Source organism: Vigna unguiculata, chromosome 4 (assembly GCF_004118075.2).
Source record: "Vigna unguiculata cultivar IT97K-499-35 chromosome 4, ASM411807v1, whole genome shotgun sequence".
Taxonomy (NCBI): Eukaryota; Viridiplantae; Streptophyta; class Magnoliopsida; order Fabales; family Fabaceae; genus Vigna; species Vigna unguiculata.
In genome coordinates, this window is record NC_040282.1 from 31,868,569 (window position 1) to 31,888,898 (window position 20,330).

At 39.7% G+C, this 20,330-nt stretch overlaps 2 protein-coding genes across 2 annotated transcripts; both read left to right on the forward strand.

Annotated features, from left to right (window-relative positions):
- Positions 1-11,042: 11,042 nt before the first annotated feature.
- LOC114181669 (UDP-glycosyltransferase 74G1-like) lies at positions 11,043-12,783 on the forward strand. Its single transcript, XM_028068180.1, has 2 exons — positions 11,043-11,797; positions 11,887-12,783. The coding sequence occupies exons 1-2, from the start codon at positions 11,153-11,155 to the stop codon at positions 12,613-12,615; spliced, it is 1,374 nt and encodes a 457-aa protein (XP_027923981.1). The 5' UTR covers positions 11,043-11,152; the 3' UTR covers positions 12,616-12,783.
- A 4,370-nt stretch (positions 12,784-17,153) lies between these two features.
- On the forward strand, positions 17,154-19,320 carry LOC114181444 (putative pentatricopeptide repeat-containing protein At5g59200, chloroplastic). Its single transcript, XM_028067906.1, has one exon. It carries the CDS (start codon positions 17,314-17,316, stop codon positions 19,213-19,215), a length of 1,902 nt encoding a protein of 633 aa, XP_027923707.1. The 5' UTR covers positions 17,154-17,313; the 3' UTR covers positions 19,216-19,320.
- The last annotated feature ends 1,010 nt before the right edge of the window (positions 19,321-20,330 follow it).

Here is a 20,330-nt window from a genome sequence, read left to right on the forward strand (position 1 = left end):
ATTCTCAGTTCTAAACTATGGTAGTTATGGTAGTCAAACAAAAGCCAATTAGGGGAACCACTACCATACATGCAACACAACATTGCAATCAAATCCTACCCATACCAAGACCTTCAAATCAAATGTTGCATACATATATATATATATATATATATATATATATATATATATATATATATATATAAGTACTCTATGAACAATAACATCAAAAGAATAATAATAAACAAAATCAAATTCAAAACAACCCCACTTAATGAAATAGGTAAGCACTAATTGAGTAAATTTTTTAAACAAATTGACTAATTTTATTAGACAAACATTTATGTGTATCCTTTTAACTACTTGAGTTAGTCTAAAAACTAGGACTCCATAACTCATAGCAAATCAAAGTTTAAACCAAAAATATAACAAAATGTTTCTTAAAAGTCTTACCATGAATCACATTCCATGATAGACTTTTTATGCTTTGTTGAGTTCTCCGACCACCAAGTGAAGCTCTCCGTCCCAGAACAAGAAAGGACAGCAAAATGACATGTCACAAGATTTGATGTTGTATCACATTTAACATTGTATGAGGAGGTTGTCAGGTTTTACAGAGGGGGTTTCACTGGGGAGAACAACACCAATGAGATCTGAGCCTAACCACATAAGACACTGACACCACTCTCAACCCAAAACCTTAAGGCAATGAGTTTATGGGTCTTTATTCTTATATAGTGCTCTACTTTCTCATTTTTGGTCAATGTGGGACTTAGATTCACACTTGGATTCCTAACAATCTCCCCCTTAAGGGTGAGTCCCTTCAACCACATTGGTACACTCCCCCTCCAGCGAAAGCATTCCCAACCACGAGTACTCCTTTTCTGTCCTTTTCTGTACCGTCGTTCTTCTTAACGGGACACGCTTACCTGACCCACACTGTCAGGAAGACTTTCGATACTAGGATCATACTGGTACTACACTCGTTTGAGCCGATATTAACCATCGGCTCTGATACCACTTGTCAGGTTTTATAAGGAGAGGGTATCACTGGGGAGAACAACACCAATGAGATCTGAGCCTAATCACATAAGACACTGACACCACTCTCAACCCAAAACCTTAAGGCAATGAGTTTATGGGTATTTATTCTTATATAGTGCTATACTTTCTCATTTCTGGTCAATGTGGGACTTAGACTCACACTTGGATTCCTAACAGAGGTGTACATGTTTCTTTTCTCACGATGAACGTTATGCATACACTCTAAATTTTTATTATTATACTTAATGACATAAAAAATGAATTCTAAATAAACATGATTGTTATAAATTCAAATCATAATAGACTAGCCAAAATTGTTCAACAAAATGTGTCATTTATACTTAGTAGAAAATCCAAACTTTTAAAGGCAATAACTGAACTGTTTATCATGATCCTAATGCACTATCTTTTATAAGGAATAAGGACTTTTCATAATCTTGCTTTAACTACCTATAAAATTTGAAAAATAAAATACAAAAAATAGTTCAAAATAATTAAATATGAAAATAAAGATAAAAAAGATCAATTAGGAGCAAGCATGAAACAAAAATGGACTTTTACCATTTAATTTAACTAAATAAACTATTTATTGTATCTACAAGAAGTAAGATGACAAGTGTGAGAGACGTCAGTAACACCTCGAACGAGATTACAACACTAGTCCTCCAACTGGAGGCATAAGTAATATGTCCATTGTGTTGGGAGGAAGTCGCAAGCTTCCCTTTGTGGATGACATCATGGAAACCCCATTACTAAGCAACTGGAAGTCTCTAGTTATAGACTGATATGATGGTAGCATAGATCCCTACAAGCACATTGATGTTTGTGTCATCTAAGTCAGCCTGTACACCATGGATGATGTCGTCATGTGTGGGGTTTTCCCCACATCTCTAAAAGGAGAAACTCTGAATTGGTTTACTATCCTTTATCCATAGATTTTTTCAATACTTTAGTGACTCATTTTGGGACACAGTTTGCAACAAGCAAACCTCACCATCTTATCTCCATAACACTTACGAATATAATGCAAGAAAAAAAGCAAAATCTCTATGGGCCTTTATGAAGCGTTTTGGAAATGTGGCTCTCAATATCAGAAATCTGAATCCCAAGGTGGGCTTACTTCATATGGTGACGACTTTGCGACAAGGACCTTTTGCACATGACTTGTGCATGACACCAATTGCAGATCTGGATGGGCTGAGGCAAAGGGCTACAAAGTTCATGGAGCTAGAAGAGTTGAAAGATTTTAGAAATAAGGTAAGGGTCAAGACCATGTCAACAGAAGAGAAGTCATTAGATTGGGATCTAGCCCACAAGGTATACCCCTCTTAATGCTCCCAAATATCGCGTCTTGGAGGAGGTTCTTTAGGTTTATCTATTGGTGACTCCTAGGAAGTCACAAACACCTCAAAATGCTAACATGAGGATGCATTGCCATTATACGACCGATGAGTGTGTAGCCCTTGAGGACAAGATTGAAGAGCTTATCCAAGAGATGATGTTGGTAGTTCACAAGGTGAACCGATCGGGAAGGTTTAATGGCAAGAGAGATGGTCACATGGTTCAAGATCGAGATGAAAGATATAGAGAAGCACCAACCCAATAGGAGGAAAGACACCCAGAGCCTAAACCACGTTCAAAAGGGTTATTAATACCATTTCAGGAGGATTTGCTTGAGGAGGTTCATCAACTTCAACTCGAAAGAGATATCTAAGAGCGATATAGTTCATCAACATTGTATCTAGGTCTGCAATGAGGAGGATGTCTCAGGTAAGACACGAGAAATTTAATTAATTAAATAAATAAATAATTAATAAATGTGGGTAGTGGGAGCTTTTATGACAATTAATGTTAGCTTTTATGACGTGAAATAGTACTAGCTAAAGTGGTTGAGAGTATTTAGGCATGTTGAAAAGACTTAGGTTTGAGTCCAGTGTATGCAATTTGTGTGTTATTTTAATTGTTTATTATTTTAATAATAAATGCTTGAATATGATGAGTGATAATACAATTTTAGATTTATAGGAATTATCACGAATTATGAATTGGTTGAATTGGTTGTGCACTTGCTTTGGGATTGGATGGTTGTGTGCTCGAACCTTGGTAGACACAAATTAAACTTTCTTTCTGCTAAAATTAGTTGGTATATTCAAGACCTTGCTGGAAGGTGACTAGTCACTAGGCGACTCATGCATTATAGACCAGGTTTCTTGAAATTGCTAGAAACCACCTGGTGGTAATCAGGCCCTGCTAGGCGATGCAAGCTCTTTGGCGTATAACGTGAGTCATGGTGATAATGTTTAAAAGTGTAAGACCTGAGAAAATTAAATAGTTATTTAAATAATTATTTAATTATGGCGGGTAATAGAAACATTTAAAGCAATTAATGTGAGGAATTATGATGTGGAAAAGTACTAGCTCAAGTGGTTGAAAGTACTTGGATTGTGTGAGAGGACTTGGGTTCAAGTCCTATGTGTGCCACTTGGATGTTATTTAAATTATGTGTTTTTGTGTACTTATATATTGAATGCGTGGTGTGATGATAAATTCCTAGAATTGTAGGAGTTATCATGAACTCTGGATTGGTTGAATGGTTTGGCCTTGGTTTGGTATGTGTATGAGTGTGGGTTCAAACCTTGTTGAGAACTAAATAATTTATTTTTTGCCAATTTTTCCTTTGGCATGAATATGAAAGGGTTAGAAACCTAGCAGCCAATGGGGAGGTAACTTAAGGGCTGGAAAACAGAGGGATAATTAAACATTGACTGGCCTTAGTGTAATTTTTTATTAAAATTCGTGTAAGGCACTAAAAGGGTAATTAAGAGAGAGTGATTGTGAGAAAGGAAAAGAGATTAGAGGGCAGAGGCTGAGGGTTGAGTGTGAAGGTTTGAGAGAAGGTTTCTGAGGTATTTGGCACGGTGTAAAGCACGGAGTGGAGTGCAGGCCATTGTGAGAGTGCAAGCACATGATAAGGGTGGTTTTGAATTAAAGGTTGCATTCAATCCGAGTTTGGAGCGAGGATCAGAGGTAAGGGGAGTTGTTTTAATGCTTTTTGATTCATAAACAATGTACTGCGTTGAAATGGATTGAATTGTATGAGTTTTCGTGGTGAATGGTGCTATCGTTCGTGAATTCTGGAAATCTGTCCAAAAACCGCGTGGCGGGCATGTATGTGCCGTCAGGCGGTGCATCAGAGTTAACCCAATTCTGGGTGTTGTTGTTTGAGTTGCTTGGTGGCGAGTTTGACCCGCCAGGCGGTGCATGCTGTATAATGTTGTTTCTGATATCTTTTCGTGGATTTTGTGATGTGTTGTTGTTTTCTTTCGATTGATATGTTTAATGGATTGTAGTAAGTGATGATGTGCTTGGTATTAAGTGTTTGTGATTATATAAAGTGAGTCGAACATGGAGAATTCCTAATAGAATGGGTAATTTCATCATTTGATGGGTGCGTAAGTATTAGGGATTGGACAATCTGAGAATGCGTTAGTGCGAAACCATATTGAATAAGATGACTGAATCTGTGAGTGGGGGGAAAGGGTTCGCGAGTACAGAAAATTGGGTCTGTACCCATAATCTGATGCGCCGCCCGACGGTCTCTTACTGATCGCCAAGCAGTAGCGACGTCACAGGGATGATAGGGGAATTGGCGAGGTGGTCTGAGGAAGGAACGTGGCTGTGATTGGATTGTGAATGAAATGGACATGAAACGATAATTAAAATAGGAAGCTTGGAATGTTGGATCTGTAATAATTGGTTGTGGTAAGAATATGTGGATTGATCAACTATAAGAGTCGAGATTATTGTGACTCAATGATGTTCAGGGTGGGAGAGGCTCTGAGGTGAGGCTGGAGCAGTCTAAGAGAGGACTAAATCATGTTTCTTCACTAGAGTAGGTCACTAGGAAAGATGGATTAGGGTTGGGAGGTACAAATAGATGAATAAGTTGAACTACCATGAATGAACCAAGAGTAGTAGTGTGATAAGTGGTAATAACAGTTTGGTGTTTAGAAATTCCAGAATGGGAGTACTGGACTAAGTGGTAAGAGTGTTTAATTAAAATAGACCCTGTGAGGATGTGATATTAAGGTTACTAAATGTCAAATCATGACTAGAGTGAGTTAGGGTATAAATCATGGTAACAGACCAAGATTGAGGTGCCACTAATCCTTCATTTCGAAGTTGAACAGTAAGGGAACAAGCTTAACTTGGCGTGGTTTAATGGTGTAAGTTCATGTGCGCTGGCCTATGCAAAAATATCAGATAGGGTGTGGTCACTGGTGTAGCGCCTGGCGGCACGGGGGCGTGCGCCAGGCGATAGAAACCACTACAGAGGTCTCTACAAAGCGGGGCGCCTGCGGCAAGGGTGTGCTCCGCCAGGCGGTGCTTGGGATACAATGGCGCTGAAAGAGCGCTGGCGCCTAGCGGTGGGACATGAACCGCCAGGCGGTCTGAGCCTGTTTCGCCAGGTGGTGCTGGCTGATACGCCAGGCGGTTGTGCAACAGGTTACAAGTTGTGTGTGTTGCTTTTAATTGACAATGACATTATGCTTGGATCGGGAGATGCTGTGCCATGAGCGAGTAGGTTCATGGATGGTGATTGACATGTGATGATATGAGCGGGAAGGTTCATATCCAGTTACGCTCACGTGGGGATACAAGCGAGGTAGGTTCGTATGTTTCGTGCTCACGTTGAGAGATGCCACGTGCGGGGAGGTACGGGGCTGGTGGATCACATGTGTTGGACTATGGGCGGGTAGGTCCGTAGAGCAGGACTACGAGCAGGAAGGTTCGTAGAGCAGGACTACGAGCGAGGAGGTTCATAGAGGCAGGACCACGAGTGGGCAGGTTCGTGTGAGCGTCATATTCCCGAGTCCAAGGCTAACCAGTTGTGTGATTTGAAGGCTATAAAGCCTTGGGGTTAAGGTCTTGGCCAAGAACTATGTAGAATGGATAAGATGGGTGTATACTTTATTTTGCATATTGTATATCTCTTATTTTATTTTTCTCAACTCACCCTTTCTTGTTTGTGTGTTTGTGTATGGCAATGATCGTGTGATTCGTTACACGGGAGCAGATGTTGAAACAGGTGGAGCTGATGATGTCCAGCCGACGGAGTGAGGGCTAGCTTTGGGGATTAGAGCTAGGGTTTTTCTCTCGTGTATTTACTACGTTTTATCATGAACATGAATTTTGGAAACTTGTAACACTTTAATGTTATGTTATGAGTTTTAGTGCGCGCTATTTACTAAAATTAAATTTTCCCGCGTTGGGATTATTAACTAGACAAACTTTGTCTTAAATTATTTATTGTATTTATTTATTTTTAAGTAATATTCTTTAGGGATGTTACAAAAAGGAGTGTGATACCATGTGCGTTAATGTTTAAATTGTGCATAGATATAGTATGGAACACTAATTATTTGTTGGGGTAAGAAATTGAATAATTGGTGGGATTTGGGAATTTTAGGGTTTCTCGCAGGTACAGTGAAAGTTGGTTTACCTAGAAATTGACACACCGCCTGGCGGTACAGACTTACTGCTAGGCGACGGCCAATGTCCAACAACCTTTTGGTGGACTATGTTTTGACAATGAGATGGATTCCCGTGTGGGTTCATTTTGAATCAGGGAAATGGTATAATGAGATAATGTGAGGTATTACGTAGTGGAGTGTCTAATGTGTGGTTGGTGAACATGTAATAACGCTAAACTTGTTCTAGATAAGTCAGAGGAATGAAAGGATAATGTAGATAAAGGACTGCCAAATTATGATTAGGTGTAAGTTGTATGCTGAACGTGAATTCTGGTCTTGGGTGTAATCCTAATACATAAGATGTCTCACTAAAATGGGCCTAAATTAACCAACGAGAGACTAATGTGTTGTGTAGTTATTGAGGTTAGGTTAGCTTGAGATATTGGGTCACAAAGAATAAACTTGGGAATGGGTTGAGATACTTTTATGACAATTGCATGAGTTGGATGGTATCATTGGTTCCTGTGATATATTCCTAAAAAGTATGATTTATATTGTAAGTTATATGCATTGGTATGATTCAAATTGTGAATACATGTGAGTGTATAATTATGCTTAAGGTGTAGAAGTATATAGTAATTGTGTTATGTCGAGATGATTGAATATGTAGTGTGACGAACTGGAGTGATGGGCTTTTGGTGGTTAGGTTCATTAGAACCTGTTCCAAGGTGCAAAACTAGTGTTTGCTCATCATTGGTATAGCGCCTAGCGGTGCGGGGAAGACTGCTAGACGATAGGACCATCAGGGATATCCCTAGAATGTGTGACGCCTGGCGGTGAGGAGTGACCCGCTAGGCGATAGCCTTAAAAACACTGGATCAGGATTTGACTAGCGCCTGGCGACAAGAGGTGTCTACCAGGCGGTCTGCATTGTGATTTCGCCCGACGGTGCTTAGGCAGTGCCAAGCGATAGCGAAGTGAGCAATGTGCTCTTTTGGTTTGCATTTTGCGTGTTTGCGATGTTGGACTTGGACCAAGAGATGCTTGACTATGTCATGAATGGGTAGGTTCATGGTTGGTGGTGAACACGTGATAATATGAGCGAGAATTCATATTATGATGCTCTCGTGTGAGGATATGAGCGGGGAAGTTCGTATGTTTCGTGCTCACACTTGAGGGCTGCTGCGAGCGGGGATGTTCGTAGTTGTTGGATCACGTGTGTTGGACTACGGGCGGGGAGGTCCGTGGAGTTGGACTACGAGCGGGAAGGTTCGTAGAGGTAAGATCACGAACGGATAGGTTCGTGGAAGCATGTATATCCTGGGTCCATAGTCAAGTAATTGCTTGTGTGATTTGGATGTGCATGGTCTACAAGGCTTTGGGTGATACCTTAAGGATGAACTTTGTTGTAGCATTCCTTGAGTTGTGGCTCGAAATGGTATCCCTTGAGTTGTGGCTCGGGATATAGGGTAAACACGTGACATTCCTTGAGTTGTGACTCATAATTACATCTCTTGAGTTGTGGCTCGGGATGACAGATGAACACGAGGAATCCTTGAGTTGTAGCTCAAATTAGCGAGTGTTATCGATGTGAGTGTGCGAGTTGTGGCTCGTACGGATGGGTCCAAGAAGATTGCCCTCTTTGGCGTTAGCTAGCGAGTTTGGTAGTCTTAGGACGAATACGAACTATAGTTCATATTGGGAACTTCACCTAGCATTACGGAGTCTGGTTCGTAACAGGTTTCCCACACGTGTTCTACAAGGTGTGACTTGTAGGTGGAGGCAACAAAAGGATATCTTGCAGTTATCATCTAAAGACGTAGAACATGGATAACATGGTGGTGACCATGTGGTATGGAATCAAAGGATAGAGTTCCTTTAAGGAATGTATGCATATTTTGAATTGTATATATATGTTTATATGTTAGCTCACCCTATTTGCTTGTGTTTGACGATGATCGTATAATGCGTTACACAGGAGCAAATGATGTTGTAGGTGGTTCCGTTGAGGCATAGAGTCAGAGAGGGGCTAGCATGGGAAAAACGTTATCAAAGTTTATTAGTTATGATTAATTTTGTAAAACTTTATGTAACCAAACTTTGACGTTGTAATTGAGTTTTATGTATTATGGATTTTGGATCACTCCTAATGTAATAAATAATTTTAAATTTCCCGCATTTTGGGAAAAGACTTTATATTAAATGAGGTTTATTTAAAATTTCTATTTTCATTTATTAAAAATTAGTAATATCCAACCAGGATGTTACATCTCATATCATATTTATTGATGCTGACTTTAAAGTCCTAGATCTTGAGTAGGATGACCCTATGGTCGTCATGGTGGCGATTGAGAACTTCTTCGTCAAGAAAATGCTAGTTGACCAAGGGAGTTGACATCTTATACTAGAAGATGTTTAAGAAGTTGGAGTTGTTGGAGGATGCCATGCATCTATATGATGAACAAATAATAAGCTTTTTAGGACAAAAGATAAATACCAAATGGTATATTGACTTATACACTACGTTTGGAGAGGAAGACTAACGAAAATGATACCTATTCAGTTTTTGGTGGTGGATGCTAGAACATCCAATAACATTCTTCTAGGCAGACCTTCCCTAAATCAGCTTAGTGCAATTGTATTAACCTCACATTTGGTGATGAAATTCCCATTCACATATGGGTATATCATCACTTTCCATGTAAATCATAAGACAATCCTAGAATATTACATAACGAGTCTCTAGTTGTCGATCCCTTGGTACACCTTCAACAATGTTGAAAAAGGGAGAATTATCAACTTTGTCTTGGAGGTTAAGGATTGCCTACTAGATCCCAGAGTAGGTAGTGACATCAGGATCGAGGTTGTCGGAGACACCAAGCTTTTTGTTTTGTAGAAAGGTTGAGGTTTAAAGATAGGAGTCACCTAGAAGGGAGAAGATGAGAAAGTAGTAGGACATGTACTCGTTGAGAATATGAAGTTGCTTACTTGGACTACGACAGACTTGCTAAGCGTTGATTCGAGAATAGCTTGTCATAAGATACTTGTCTTCAGAGAAGCCAAGCCGATATCCTAAAAGAAGAGAAAGTTGGGAGAAGAGAGGAGATTGACCACCAAGGCCGAGGTGGAAAGGTTTCTCCATGCAGGATTTGTGCGAGAGACACATTATATGACATGGCTCACCAACGTTCTATTGATCATGAAAGCTCACGGAAAATGGAACATGTGTACCAAGTACATGGATCTCAACAAGATTGACTAGTTGATGGGGTTGTTGGACAAGAGGTGTTGAGTTTCCTTGACGCTTACTCAACTTAAAACTAGATCCTCAAGGCGGAGGGAGATAAGCTCAAGACAACTTTTATAACAAAAGGGACTAATTATTATTACGAGGTCATGCCTTTCAGTCTAAAAAATGCAGGGGTGAGATATCAGAAGCTTATGAAAAGGGTGTTTTATGACTTCATTGGTCGGAGTATATAAGTATATGTCAACGATATGATGGTCAAGTCTTGCTCACCATCTCAGCATAACAAATATAAGCTACAAATTTACTTTTAATTTGAAGGTCCATTCAAAAATGACAAATCTCTTCACTCATAAGTTTTCACTCTCACTCGCTATATAAATCTCATCACACACGTCTTTTTCATTCATACTTATTTGTCCACATTTTTTTTTCATCTCTTTCCTCCACATTTTTCTCTTGATATCCTCCATTCATATTACATTCAACTCCTTCATCCACTATAATTTCTTTTTTCTATTTTACTCCATTTATATATTACTTTTGTTGAATATAAAGACATTATACAAGATTTCTTTTTTGAAGTTATTGTCATTAAGTGGTCAAATTGACATAAATTAAATTAATATTAAAAATAGATTTTATTTAACGTCAACTACCAATGCTAATTTAAATAAGTTTTAAAATAAAAATACATTAGCTTCATCTTGACTAATTCTAAATTGTTTTAAATAAAAATAATAACTTAAAAGTTAATGATGAATTAGCATTGACTTAACCGATACTACATAATCTTAAAGGATGGATGGTAATGAATTAATGTCCATTGTTTTAGAGTTACACGGAAGTACAATGCTAATTAAATGTTAATAACTATATAACATTGAATTTTGTTTGTTGTTTCTATCACCTCAAAAGTTTCATATAGCTTAGAAATCGAGATCTAAAACTATTTAAATACCCTTTTATCTTTTTACCCTTCAAAATATAAGGTAATTAACAACAATTTTATTATCAAACTTAATATTAAAACATTAACGTTCATCGTAAAGCCAAAGCTGATAACAAAATTATTAGTTCCTTAAGTCCTTTGAAGCGTATAATTTAGAAGTTAAATTATTAAGAAGAGTGTAGAGAAGTATTCCTTTACCATAATTTAAAAAATTTGGTAACCATTAAATGAGATGAAAAGTTCTTACAAATAATATTATTTTCCTTCAATGTTTCATATATGGAAATCAATAATAGAGAAGTACATGTTGTCACCTATTCCAAATTCAACACTTGATTCACATGTCGTCCACACTTTGTCCTTTTCATGTCTAACATTGAATAAATCAACCCCTCAACTCTTCAAAACCGCAAGCAGTCACCCAAGAAGAACAAGTTGAGAGATTCATCACAAAAAATGGAGAAGAAAACCATGGCTAGGAGGGCACATTGTTTGGTGCTGGCATATCCAGCTCAAGGTCACATCAATCCCATGCTTCAATTCTCAAAACTACTGGAACGGCAAGGGGTGAGAATAACTCTTGTCACAACTCGTTTCTACTACAATATCTTGCAAACTGTGCCTCCTTCTATTGCCCTTGAAACCATCTCTGATGGGTTTGACAATGGTGGACTAAAAGAGGCTGGTAGCTTCCAAACCTATTTGGAACGCTTTTGGCAAGTTGGGCCACTCACCTTTTCTGAGCTTCTTGAGAAACTTGGTAGATCAAGCGATGACCATGTTGATTGTGTTGTCTATGATTCATTCTTATCTTGGGCACCAGATGTTGCTAAGAGATTTGGGATTGTTGTAGCAACTTATCTCACTCAAAACATGATTGTGAATAGTATATACTATCATGTTCTCTTGGGGAAGTTGCAGGTTCCACTCACAGAACATGAGATTTCCCTTCCAGCCATGCCTAAACTTTATCATGAGGACATGCCTAGTTTCTTCTTCGGTGAGTATGTTACTTATCTTGATTTTGTAGTTTCTCAGTTCTCCAGTATTCACAAAGCTGATTGGATCCTCTGCAACACCTTCTATGAGCTGGAAAAAGAGGTAACAACCAAACAATTTCAATATATAGATTGTGTTTAACTACATGAGAACTTTTCTTATAATCTGTAGTGACTAGAAAACTCTTTTAGATATCAGATTGGATGGTGAAGGTTTGGCCACAATTTAAGACTATAGGACCAAACATTCCATCTTTCTTTCTAGATAAACAATGGGAAGATGACAAAGATTATGGGGTCACAGAATTCAAGAGTGAAGAATGCATGGAATGGTTAGATGATAAGCCAAAAGGGTGTGTTGTTTATGTATCATTTGGGAGTATTGTTTCGTTTGGTGAAGAGCAAATGGAAGAAATAGCTTGTTGTTTGAGAGAGTGTTCAAGTTATTTCTTGTGGGTGGTGAGAGCCTCTGAAGAAACCAAACTTCCTAAAGATTTTGAGAAAAAAACAGAAAAGGGTTTGGTAGTAACATGGTGTTCCCAATTGAAAGTTCTTGCTCATGAGGCTGTTGGGTGTTTTGTGACACACTGTGGTTGGAATTCCACTTTAGAAACTTTGTGCTTGGGAGTTCCAACAGTTGCAGTACCATATTTGGCAGATCAGAGCACAAATGCAAAGCTTGTTTCAGACGTTTGGAAAATTGGAACCAGAGCTCTGGTTGATGAGAAAAAGGTTGTGCGACGAGAAACTCTGAAGCACTGTATAGATGAAATAATGAATGGATGTAAAGAAATGAAGAACAATGCCATTCAATGGAGGAGTTTTGCAGTAACCGCTGCTAGTGAAGGTGGTAGTTCTTATGAAAATGTCAAAGAATTTGTGAATAATTTATGGCATTCTAAAATGGAGATTACTTCGTGATCAGAGAAGAAGTTGCTGTGTTGTATTTCCCTGTAACAGGTTGATCAATAATTCAGTACATTCATAAGCTTCATGATCAAATGTACTTCATGATATGACAAATAATTCCTGTTATATTTTCATGCGAACATTTTATTATAACTAATAGTATATCCATTTTATCAGTTATATGTTGCCTTTTGTATGTAGTTATTTTTGTTTATCAGTAAATTTGAAATGAAGTGGTGGATTATTGTTTATATACAGAACATGCTGTATTATCTAAGTTGATGTATAATCTAAATGATGGAGTAAGGTGTATAAATTGTTAACCAAGTCCATACACTTTAACAAATTGTATTACCAGTTGTACTAAAAGCTTATCTCTACTTTGTCGATATCTTGATTACAACTCTTAATTATGCATTCAGAAGAATCAAAGTTATATGATGTATATTATATTATAGAGTGAGTCACTAATCACAACTTGGCTCTCTAAGAGTGAGTCACTATCCCAACATTATTATTATTGAACTAGTTTCCAAAATCTAGGGTACAGGATATTTATTATAAACATTTCAGTCGGTACATTTCAGTCAAGTTGTTGAGTAACATTTAACTTTTTTAAATTAAATATATTTTTAGTTTCTAAATTATAGGTCGAAATTAAATTTAGCTTTTATCTTAATCTTTGATAGCGTTTGGTTTTTAAATTTTAAAAATAAATGGATGCAATTCTTACTATCATATAATATAATGTTAAGAATCTGCTGACGTGACAAATGACGTTGTTAATTGTGTATTTATGTGTTGATGTGAAAACATACTGAGAACGTGTGGATATATAGAGGTGTCAATTTGGCCCCTAGCCCATGGGCCAGCTCTAGCCCACTCTTCATAAAGCTTCATTTTAGGGGGCCCCCAAATGAGGGGGCCAAAAAAAACCCCAGCCCCAAAGCCCCCTCTCTAGTGAGTTAGGACTAGGGCTAAGGTGGGTCAGCCCCCAAATAATACTACATTAAGAAAGAGTCAAAGATCAAGTTAAGTGACCCAGACGGACTCGATGATCCGGACGGGCTCAACGACTCGAACGGGCCCAATGACCAGGACGGGCCCAATGACAAGGATGGGCCCGACGACCAAGATGGGCCCGACAACCCGGACGGGCCCGACGAGCCAGATGGGACTGACGACCCGGACGGGCCCAACCACCCAGACAGGCCCAACCACCCGGACAGACCCAACTATCCTAACGGGCCCGAAGACCCGAACGGGCCCAATGACCCGAACGAGCCCAATGATCCAGACAGGCCCAACAACCCGAACGGGCCCGACGACCCGGATGGGCCCGACAACCCGGACGGGCCTAAAGACCCGAACAGGGCCGATCATCCAGATAGGCCCAATGACCCGAACGTGCCCGCAACCCGAATGGGCCCGACGATCCAAACGGGTCTGACAACCCGGACGGGCACGACGAGCCACATGGGACCAACAACCCGGATGGGCCCTACGACCCAGATGGGCCCAACCACCCGGATGGGCCCAACCACCCGGATGGGCCCAACGATCCTAACGGGCCCGAAGACCCGAACAAACCCAACAACTCGAACGAGCCCAATAATCCAGACAGGCCCAACGACCCAAACGGGCCTGCAATCCGGATGGGCCCGACAACCCAGATAGGCCCAACGATCCTAACGAGCCCGAAGATCCGAACGGACCCGCTGACCCGAACGAGTCCGATGATCTAAACAGGCCCAACGACTTGAACATGCCGCATGACCCGGACGGCCCAACAAACCGAACGACCCAACGACCCGAACGACCCAACGACCCGAACGGGCTCGATGACCAGGACAAACGACGAGCCAAATGTGCGCGATGACCTGGACGGGCCCGAAGACCTGAACGAGCTCGACGACCCAGAAGGGCCTGATGACCTAGACGGGCCAACGACTCGAACAGGCCCGACGACCCAAACGGGACCAATGACCCTGACGGGCCCGATTATCCAGATAGGCCAAACGAGCCGACGACCTGGACGGACCCGTCCACCCGAACGCGCCCGTCCGCCCGAGCGGGCCTAATGATCCAGACAGGCCTAACGACTCGAACGAGCACGACTACCCAGATAGCTCGGTGACCCGAACAGGCCTAATTAGGTCGTTGGGTTTGTCTAGATCATCGAGCCTAATCGCGTCGTTGGGCCTATCTAGATCATCGAGCTTGTCTGAGTCGTCGATCTTGTCCGGGTCGTTGGGCCTGTTTGGATCATCGGGGTGTCTAGGTTGTTGGGCCCATTTGGGTCATCTAGGTCGTCGTATCCATTCGGATCGTTGGGCCCGTCCAGGTCCTCGGGCCTGTCCAGGTTTTCGAGCCCATTCAGGTCGTCAGGCTCATCCGGGTTCGCTCGGGTCGTTGGGCCCGTCCGTGTCGTTGGGCCCGTCCGGATCGTTAGGCCCGCCCGTGTCGTTGGGCCCGTCCGGGCCGTCGGGCCAGTCCAGGTTGTCGGGCCCATTCAGGTCGTCAGGCTCATTCGGGTCGTCGGGTTCGTCCGGGTCGTCGGGTTCGTCCGGATTGTCGGGTTTGTTCAGGTCGTTGGGCCCGTCCTGGTCATCGGGTTCGTCCCGGTCGTTGGGTCCATATAGGTCGTCTGGCCCGTTTGGGTTGTTGGGTCTGTCTGGGTCATTGGGCCTGTTTGGGACGTCGGGCCCGTCCGGGTCGTCGGGCCCGTCGTGGTCGTCCGACCCTTTCGGATCGTTGGGCCCGTCCTGGTGGTTGGGTGCGTCCGGGTTGTCGGGCCCATGTAGGTCGTATGGCTCGTCTGGGTCGTCTAGCCCATCCAGCGCGTTGGGCCTATCTGGCTCGTTTGGCCCGTCTAGGTTGTCGGGCTCGTCCGTGTCATCGGGCCCGTCCGAGTTGTCGAGCCCGTCCATGTCGCCGGGCCCGTTTGTATTGTCGGGTTTGTCCTGGTTGTCGGGCCTGTCCGGGTTGTCAGGCCCGTTCGGGTCGTTGGGTTAGTTTGGATCACCGGGTCCGTTCGAGTCATCATTCTTGTTGAAGTCGTGGAGCAGGTCCGGGTCATTCGACCTATTCGAGTCGTCGTGCTTGTTTGGTTCTTTGGGCCTGTCCCACAAATAGTAATATGTTTTAGAAAATAATATATTTTTTATGTGGAAGATGAAAGCCCATGGGTTGGCCCTAGCCCACAAGACTTTTGTAGGATTTTTGGCCCTGTGAACTTCTTTGTTGGAGATTTTTTTTCAATGTGGACTTTTTTGACCCTAGCCCACATGGGTCAAGGCCAAACCCTCTGGGCTGAGCCAAATTGACACCTCTATGGATATATATGTGACAATACCATTAGTCACCAACAAATTCATAATGTCGTGTAATTACGAAGATTATATCCATGTAATTGTAACGAAACTCCTAACCATCACTCCAATAACTAAATGCAAAATTATGGGGTCGTTCAAGTCAAACATAGGGACTTCACCAAATTTTTCATGTTATATATATATATATATATATATATATATATATATATATATATATATATATATATATATATATATATATATATATATATATATATATATATATATATATATATATATATATATATATATATATAAAATAGATGTTGCACATAAATTTAACGAGTTTAACAAACAATGTGATTTAAAACAGGGTTATAACGTGACACTCTATTAGCCACGTTAAAACTAAAATAAAATAAATGTCGTTACTAAAGACTAAATCCATAAATTTTAAAACGAGAACAACATATTGATCAAAGTTTGAACGAAGAAAAAAAAAACACGTTCAATAGTTTAGTGACGAATAACATAATTAATTTTTTTTTCAACATAGCACGTTATGCACAGTATTTATAAGAATATCATGACTTTGTTTCTATGTCAGACTTTGGTCTCTCAGGAGCTGAATGCTGAATTCTTACCTTTAATGTGGCAATGCTGTACCAAAAAACCACTTGAAATATGGTTCTCAAGTAACCATATTCTAAACTGAATTTTTAAATATTTTTCTGTTGTTTAAATTATTTAAGGAAAGAAGAAGCAAATTTTATAATACTCAAACTTCTTAAAATAAAATAAATTACACAAAAAACCTCCTACTTCTATTTTTATATTTGTTTTCTAAGTAAAACCTTTTTAATAAATTTCAATACTTTTTTCTATTTTATAAATGTTAATTTAATTTTTTTATTTTGTTATAATTTTTAGATTTCTACTTTTATATTTTTTTAATTAAATTATTTTTTCTAAACAAAATTTCTATATTTCTGTAGTTTTAAATTTTTATTTTTTTATTTTTTAAATAAAAATATATTTTTTCAAATGTAAATAGTAAAATGGTAATTAAGAAAATAAAATGCATGTAGGTCTTGTATAAGAAATAAAAATGTGAAAAAGATATTCTGCAGGAAAAAATTCCACAATAGTAAAATGGTAGTTAAGAAAATAAAATGCATGTAGGTCTTGTATAAGAAACAAAAATGTGAAAAAAATATTCTGCAGGAAAAAATTCCACAATAGTAGTACTATGTGTTATGTTAACAGCAGAAGCTGAAGCTCATACGTCTGAGGGTTTGACGAAAGGAAACGTGGATCCAAATAGGGTACAAAACGCTAATTTGCAGTTGCAAAAGGCCATAACCAAACAAGGAAGAACGAAAACGTTGTTAATGAAATGATAATTTCCATAGTTCCCGCCATAACCTTAAACCTACAGCATCACTCATCAAATCCACATTCCAACTCCAATGATCCCTACCTTCGTAGAAACGTGATTTCGCTTCTTCTTAAGAACCGCAGGAACCCAAAACATGTTCAATCAATTCACGGCCACGCCATAAAAACTGGAACTTCGCAAGACCCTTTTGTGGCCTTCGAACTTCTTCGCCAATATTGCAAGCTGAACTCCATCGATCATGCTACCAAGCTCTTCTACTGCACCCAAAACCCAAATGTGTACCTTTACACTTCCCTCATTGATGGGTTGGTGTCCTTTGGCTGTTACACTGATGCCATCAACTTGTTTGGTCAAATGGTTCGTGAGCATGTTTTGGCTGATAGCTATGTAGTCACTGCGGTGTTGAAAGCGTGTGTGCTTCAACGAGCCTTGGGAAATGGCAGAGAGGTTCATGGGCTTGTTTTGAAACATGGGTTGAGTTTGGATAGGTCCATAGCGCTGAAGCTGGTTGAATTGTATGGGAAATGTGGGGTCCTGGAGGATGCGTGGAATGTGTTTGATAAAATGCCTGAACGGGATATTGTTGCGTGTACCGTTATGATGGGTTCGTGTTTCGATTGTGGGATGGTTGAGGATGCTATTGGGGTGTTCAATGAGATGAGGAGTCGGGACACGGTGTGCTGGACATTGATGATTGATGGGTTGGTAAGGAATGGGGAGTTCAATAGGGGTTTGGAGATGTTCAGGGAGATGCAAGTGAAGGGTGTGAAGCCTAATGAGGTTACCTTTGTTTGTGTCTTGTCTGCGTGTTCACAGTTGGGAGCTTTGGAACTCGGGCGATGGATTCATGCATACTTATGCAAGTGTGATATTGAGGTTAACTGGTTTGTTGCCGGCGCTTTGATCAACATGTATTCGAGGTGTGGTGACATAGATGAGGCTCAGGTTTTGTTTGATGGGGTGAAAGTGAAGGATGTGTCAACTTATAATTCCATGATCGGGGGATTGGCTATGCATGGGAAGAGCATTGAAGCTGTTGAGTTGTTTAGGGAAATGCTTACGCACAGGGTTAGGCCAAATGGTATAACATTTGTTGGGGTTTTGAATGCTTGCAGCCATGGAGGGTTGGTGGATTTGGGTTGTGAGATATTTCAATCAATGAAAAGGGTTCATGGGATTGAACCAGAGGTAGAACACTATGGCTGCTTGGTTGACATTCTTGGCAGGGTAGGTAGGCTTGAAGAGGCCTTTGACTTCATTCTGAGGATGGGAGGACAAGCTGATGATAAAATGCTATGTTCTATATTAAGTGCTTGTAAAATCCACAGAAACATAGAGATAGGAGAAAAAGTTGCAAAACTTTTGAGTGAACATTCTGGAATAGATTCTGGATCATTCATCATGCTGTCGAATTTCTATGCTTCCTTGGGAAGATGGAATAATGCTGCAGAAGTTAGAGAAAAGATGGAGAAGAGAGGAATGATAAAGGAACCAGGGTGTAGTTCTATTGAAGTTAATAATGCAATTCATGAGTTTCTTTCAGGAGACCTTAGACACCCTGAGAGGAAAAAGATCTACAAAAAGTTAGAGGAGTTGAACTATTTGACAAAGTTGGAAGGTTATTCACCTGCAACTGAGGTGGCTTTACATGATATTGATGATGAACAAAAGGAATTAGCTTTGGCTGTACATAGTGAGAGACTTGCAATATGCTATGGACTAATCTCAACTCAACCTTTCACAACAATTAGAGTTGGAAAAAATTTAAGGATATGTGATGATTGCCACGCAATGATCAAGCTTATTGCAAAGATTACTAGGCGAAAAATTGTGGTTAGAGATCGCAATAGATTCCACCACTTTGAAAATGGAGATTGTTCTTGTAATGATTACTGGTGAATGATACTGAGTTTAGTATATATTTAGACGCTTAATGATTGAAACCTAGAATTTGTTAATATATCAGCATCTGTTTTAATTCGACAAAATTATATTATATGAAGATTTCCCTTAAATTTATGTGTAAGTTAATCATATTAATGATATACCTATGCTTATATTGTATCTATCATCTATTATAGGCGATGCTTACTACTCACATTTTAATTAAGTATTCACTAAGAATATTGTTACAATTGAATTGAAAAATATTAAATTATCTAAACATTTTTTAACTGATGTTGAATGATCTAAATTAGCCAACATCAGAAACATAATTATTTAATGTATCCATTCTTAAATGTAATGCTATAATCTTTAAAGTTGATGCAATCCAACAATAAACTCTAAAATCAGTTCAACTTTATATCCGTCTACTCACACTTTACTTACTTAAGAACAACTAAATCTTAAATGTAGAGTTTTTTTTGTTTTGTTTTTTGAGAGCGAAGGTGAAGCCCATATAAATTTTATTGTCACCTAAAATTCATATGTAAAATATTTTCTTAATTTTTAAAGAGCAGATTTTTTAATTTAATAAAAGGAGGGAATAATAAGGGCTATTATTTTTTAATTCTGCTTTTTCTTTTTAATGTTAGATGCCACTTTTTTAAACGTAAGAGAGAGGGAGATAGTAACTTTTTACTTTTACCTGCAATTTTTACAATGTAGGTTTTATGGTGCAGCTTTTATGGTATAGGGTTTTACTTTTCAGAAATGGACTTTTAAAATTGGACTTTTGGAAGTTTAAAAGATTAGGTTAAAGATTTAGGGATTTAAAAATGCGTCTCTGTTTTGTCACTCTCACAAAGAGAGGCTGCACGAGATGTGAAAGTTGCTGCTGTGAGATGCGAAAGTCGTCGTTGATGTTGTTGTGAGAGTCGACGCTGCAAGAGACGCCGCTAATAGAGGGCGCTGTCACTGTCGTTGCCGCCACAAGCTCTATATGCTCATTTTTCCTCACTGTTGGAAGACATTGTGATGAGAGGCTGTGAGAGAAGCACTGTCGCAATAGGAAGGGACTGCATCGAAATTGCCGCTCCCAAGGACCTGTGAAGATCCAACACGATCTGTGA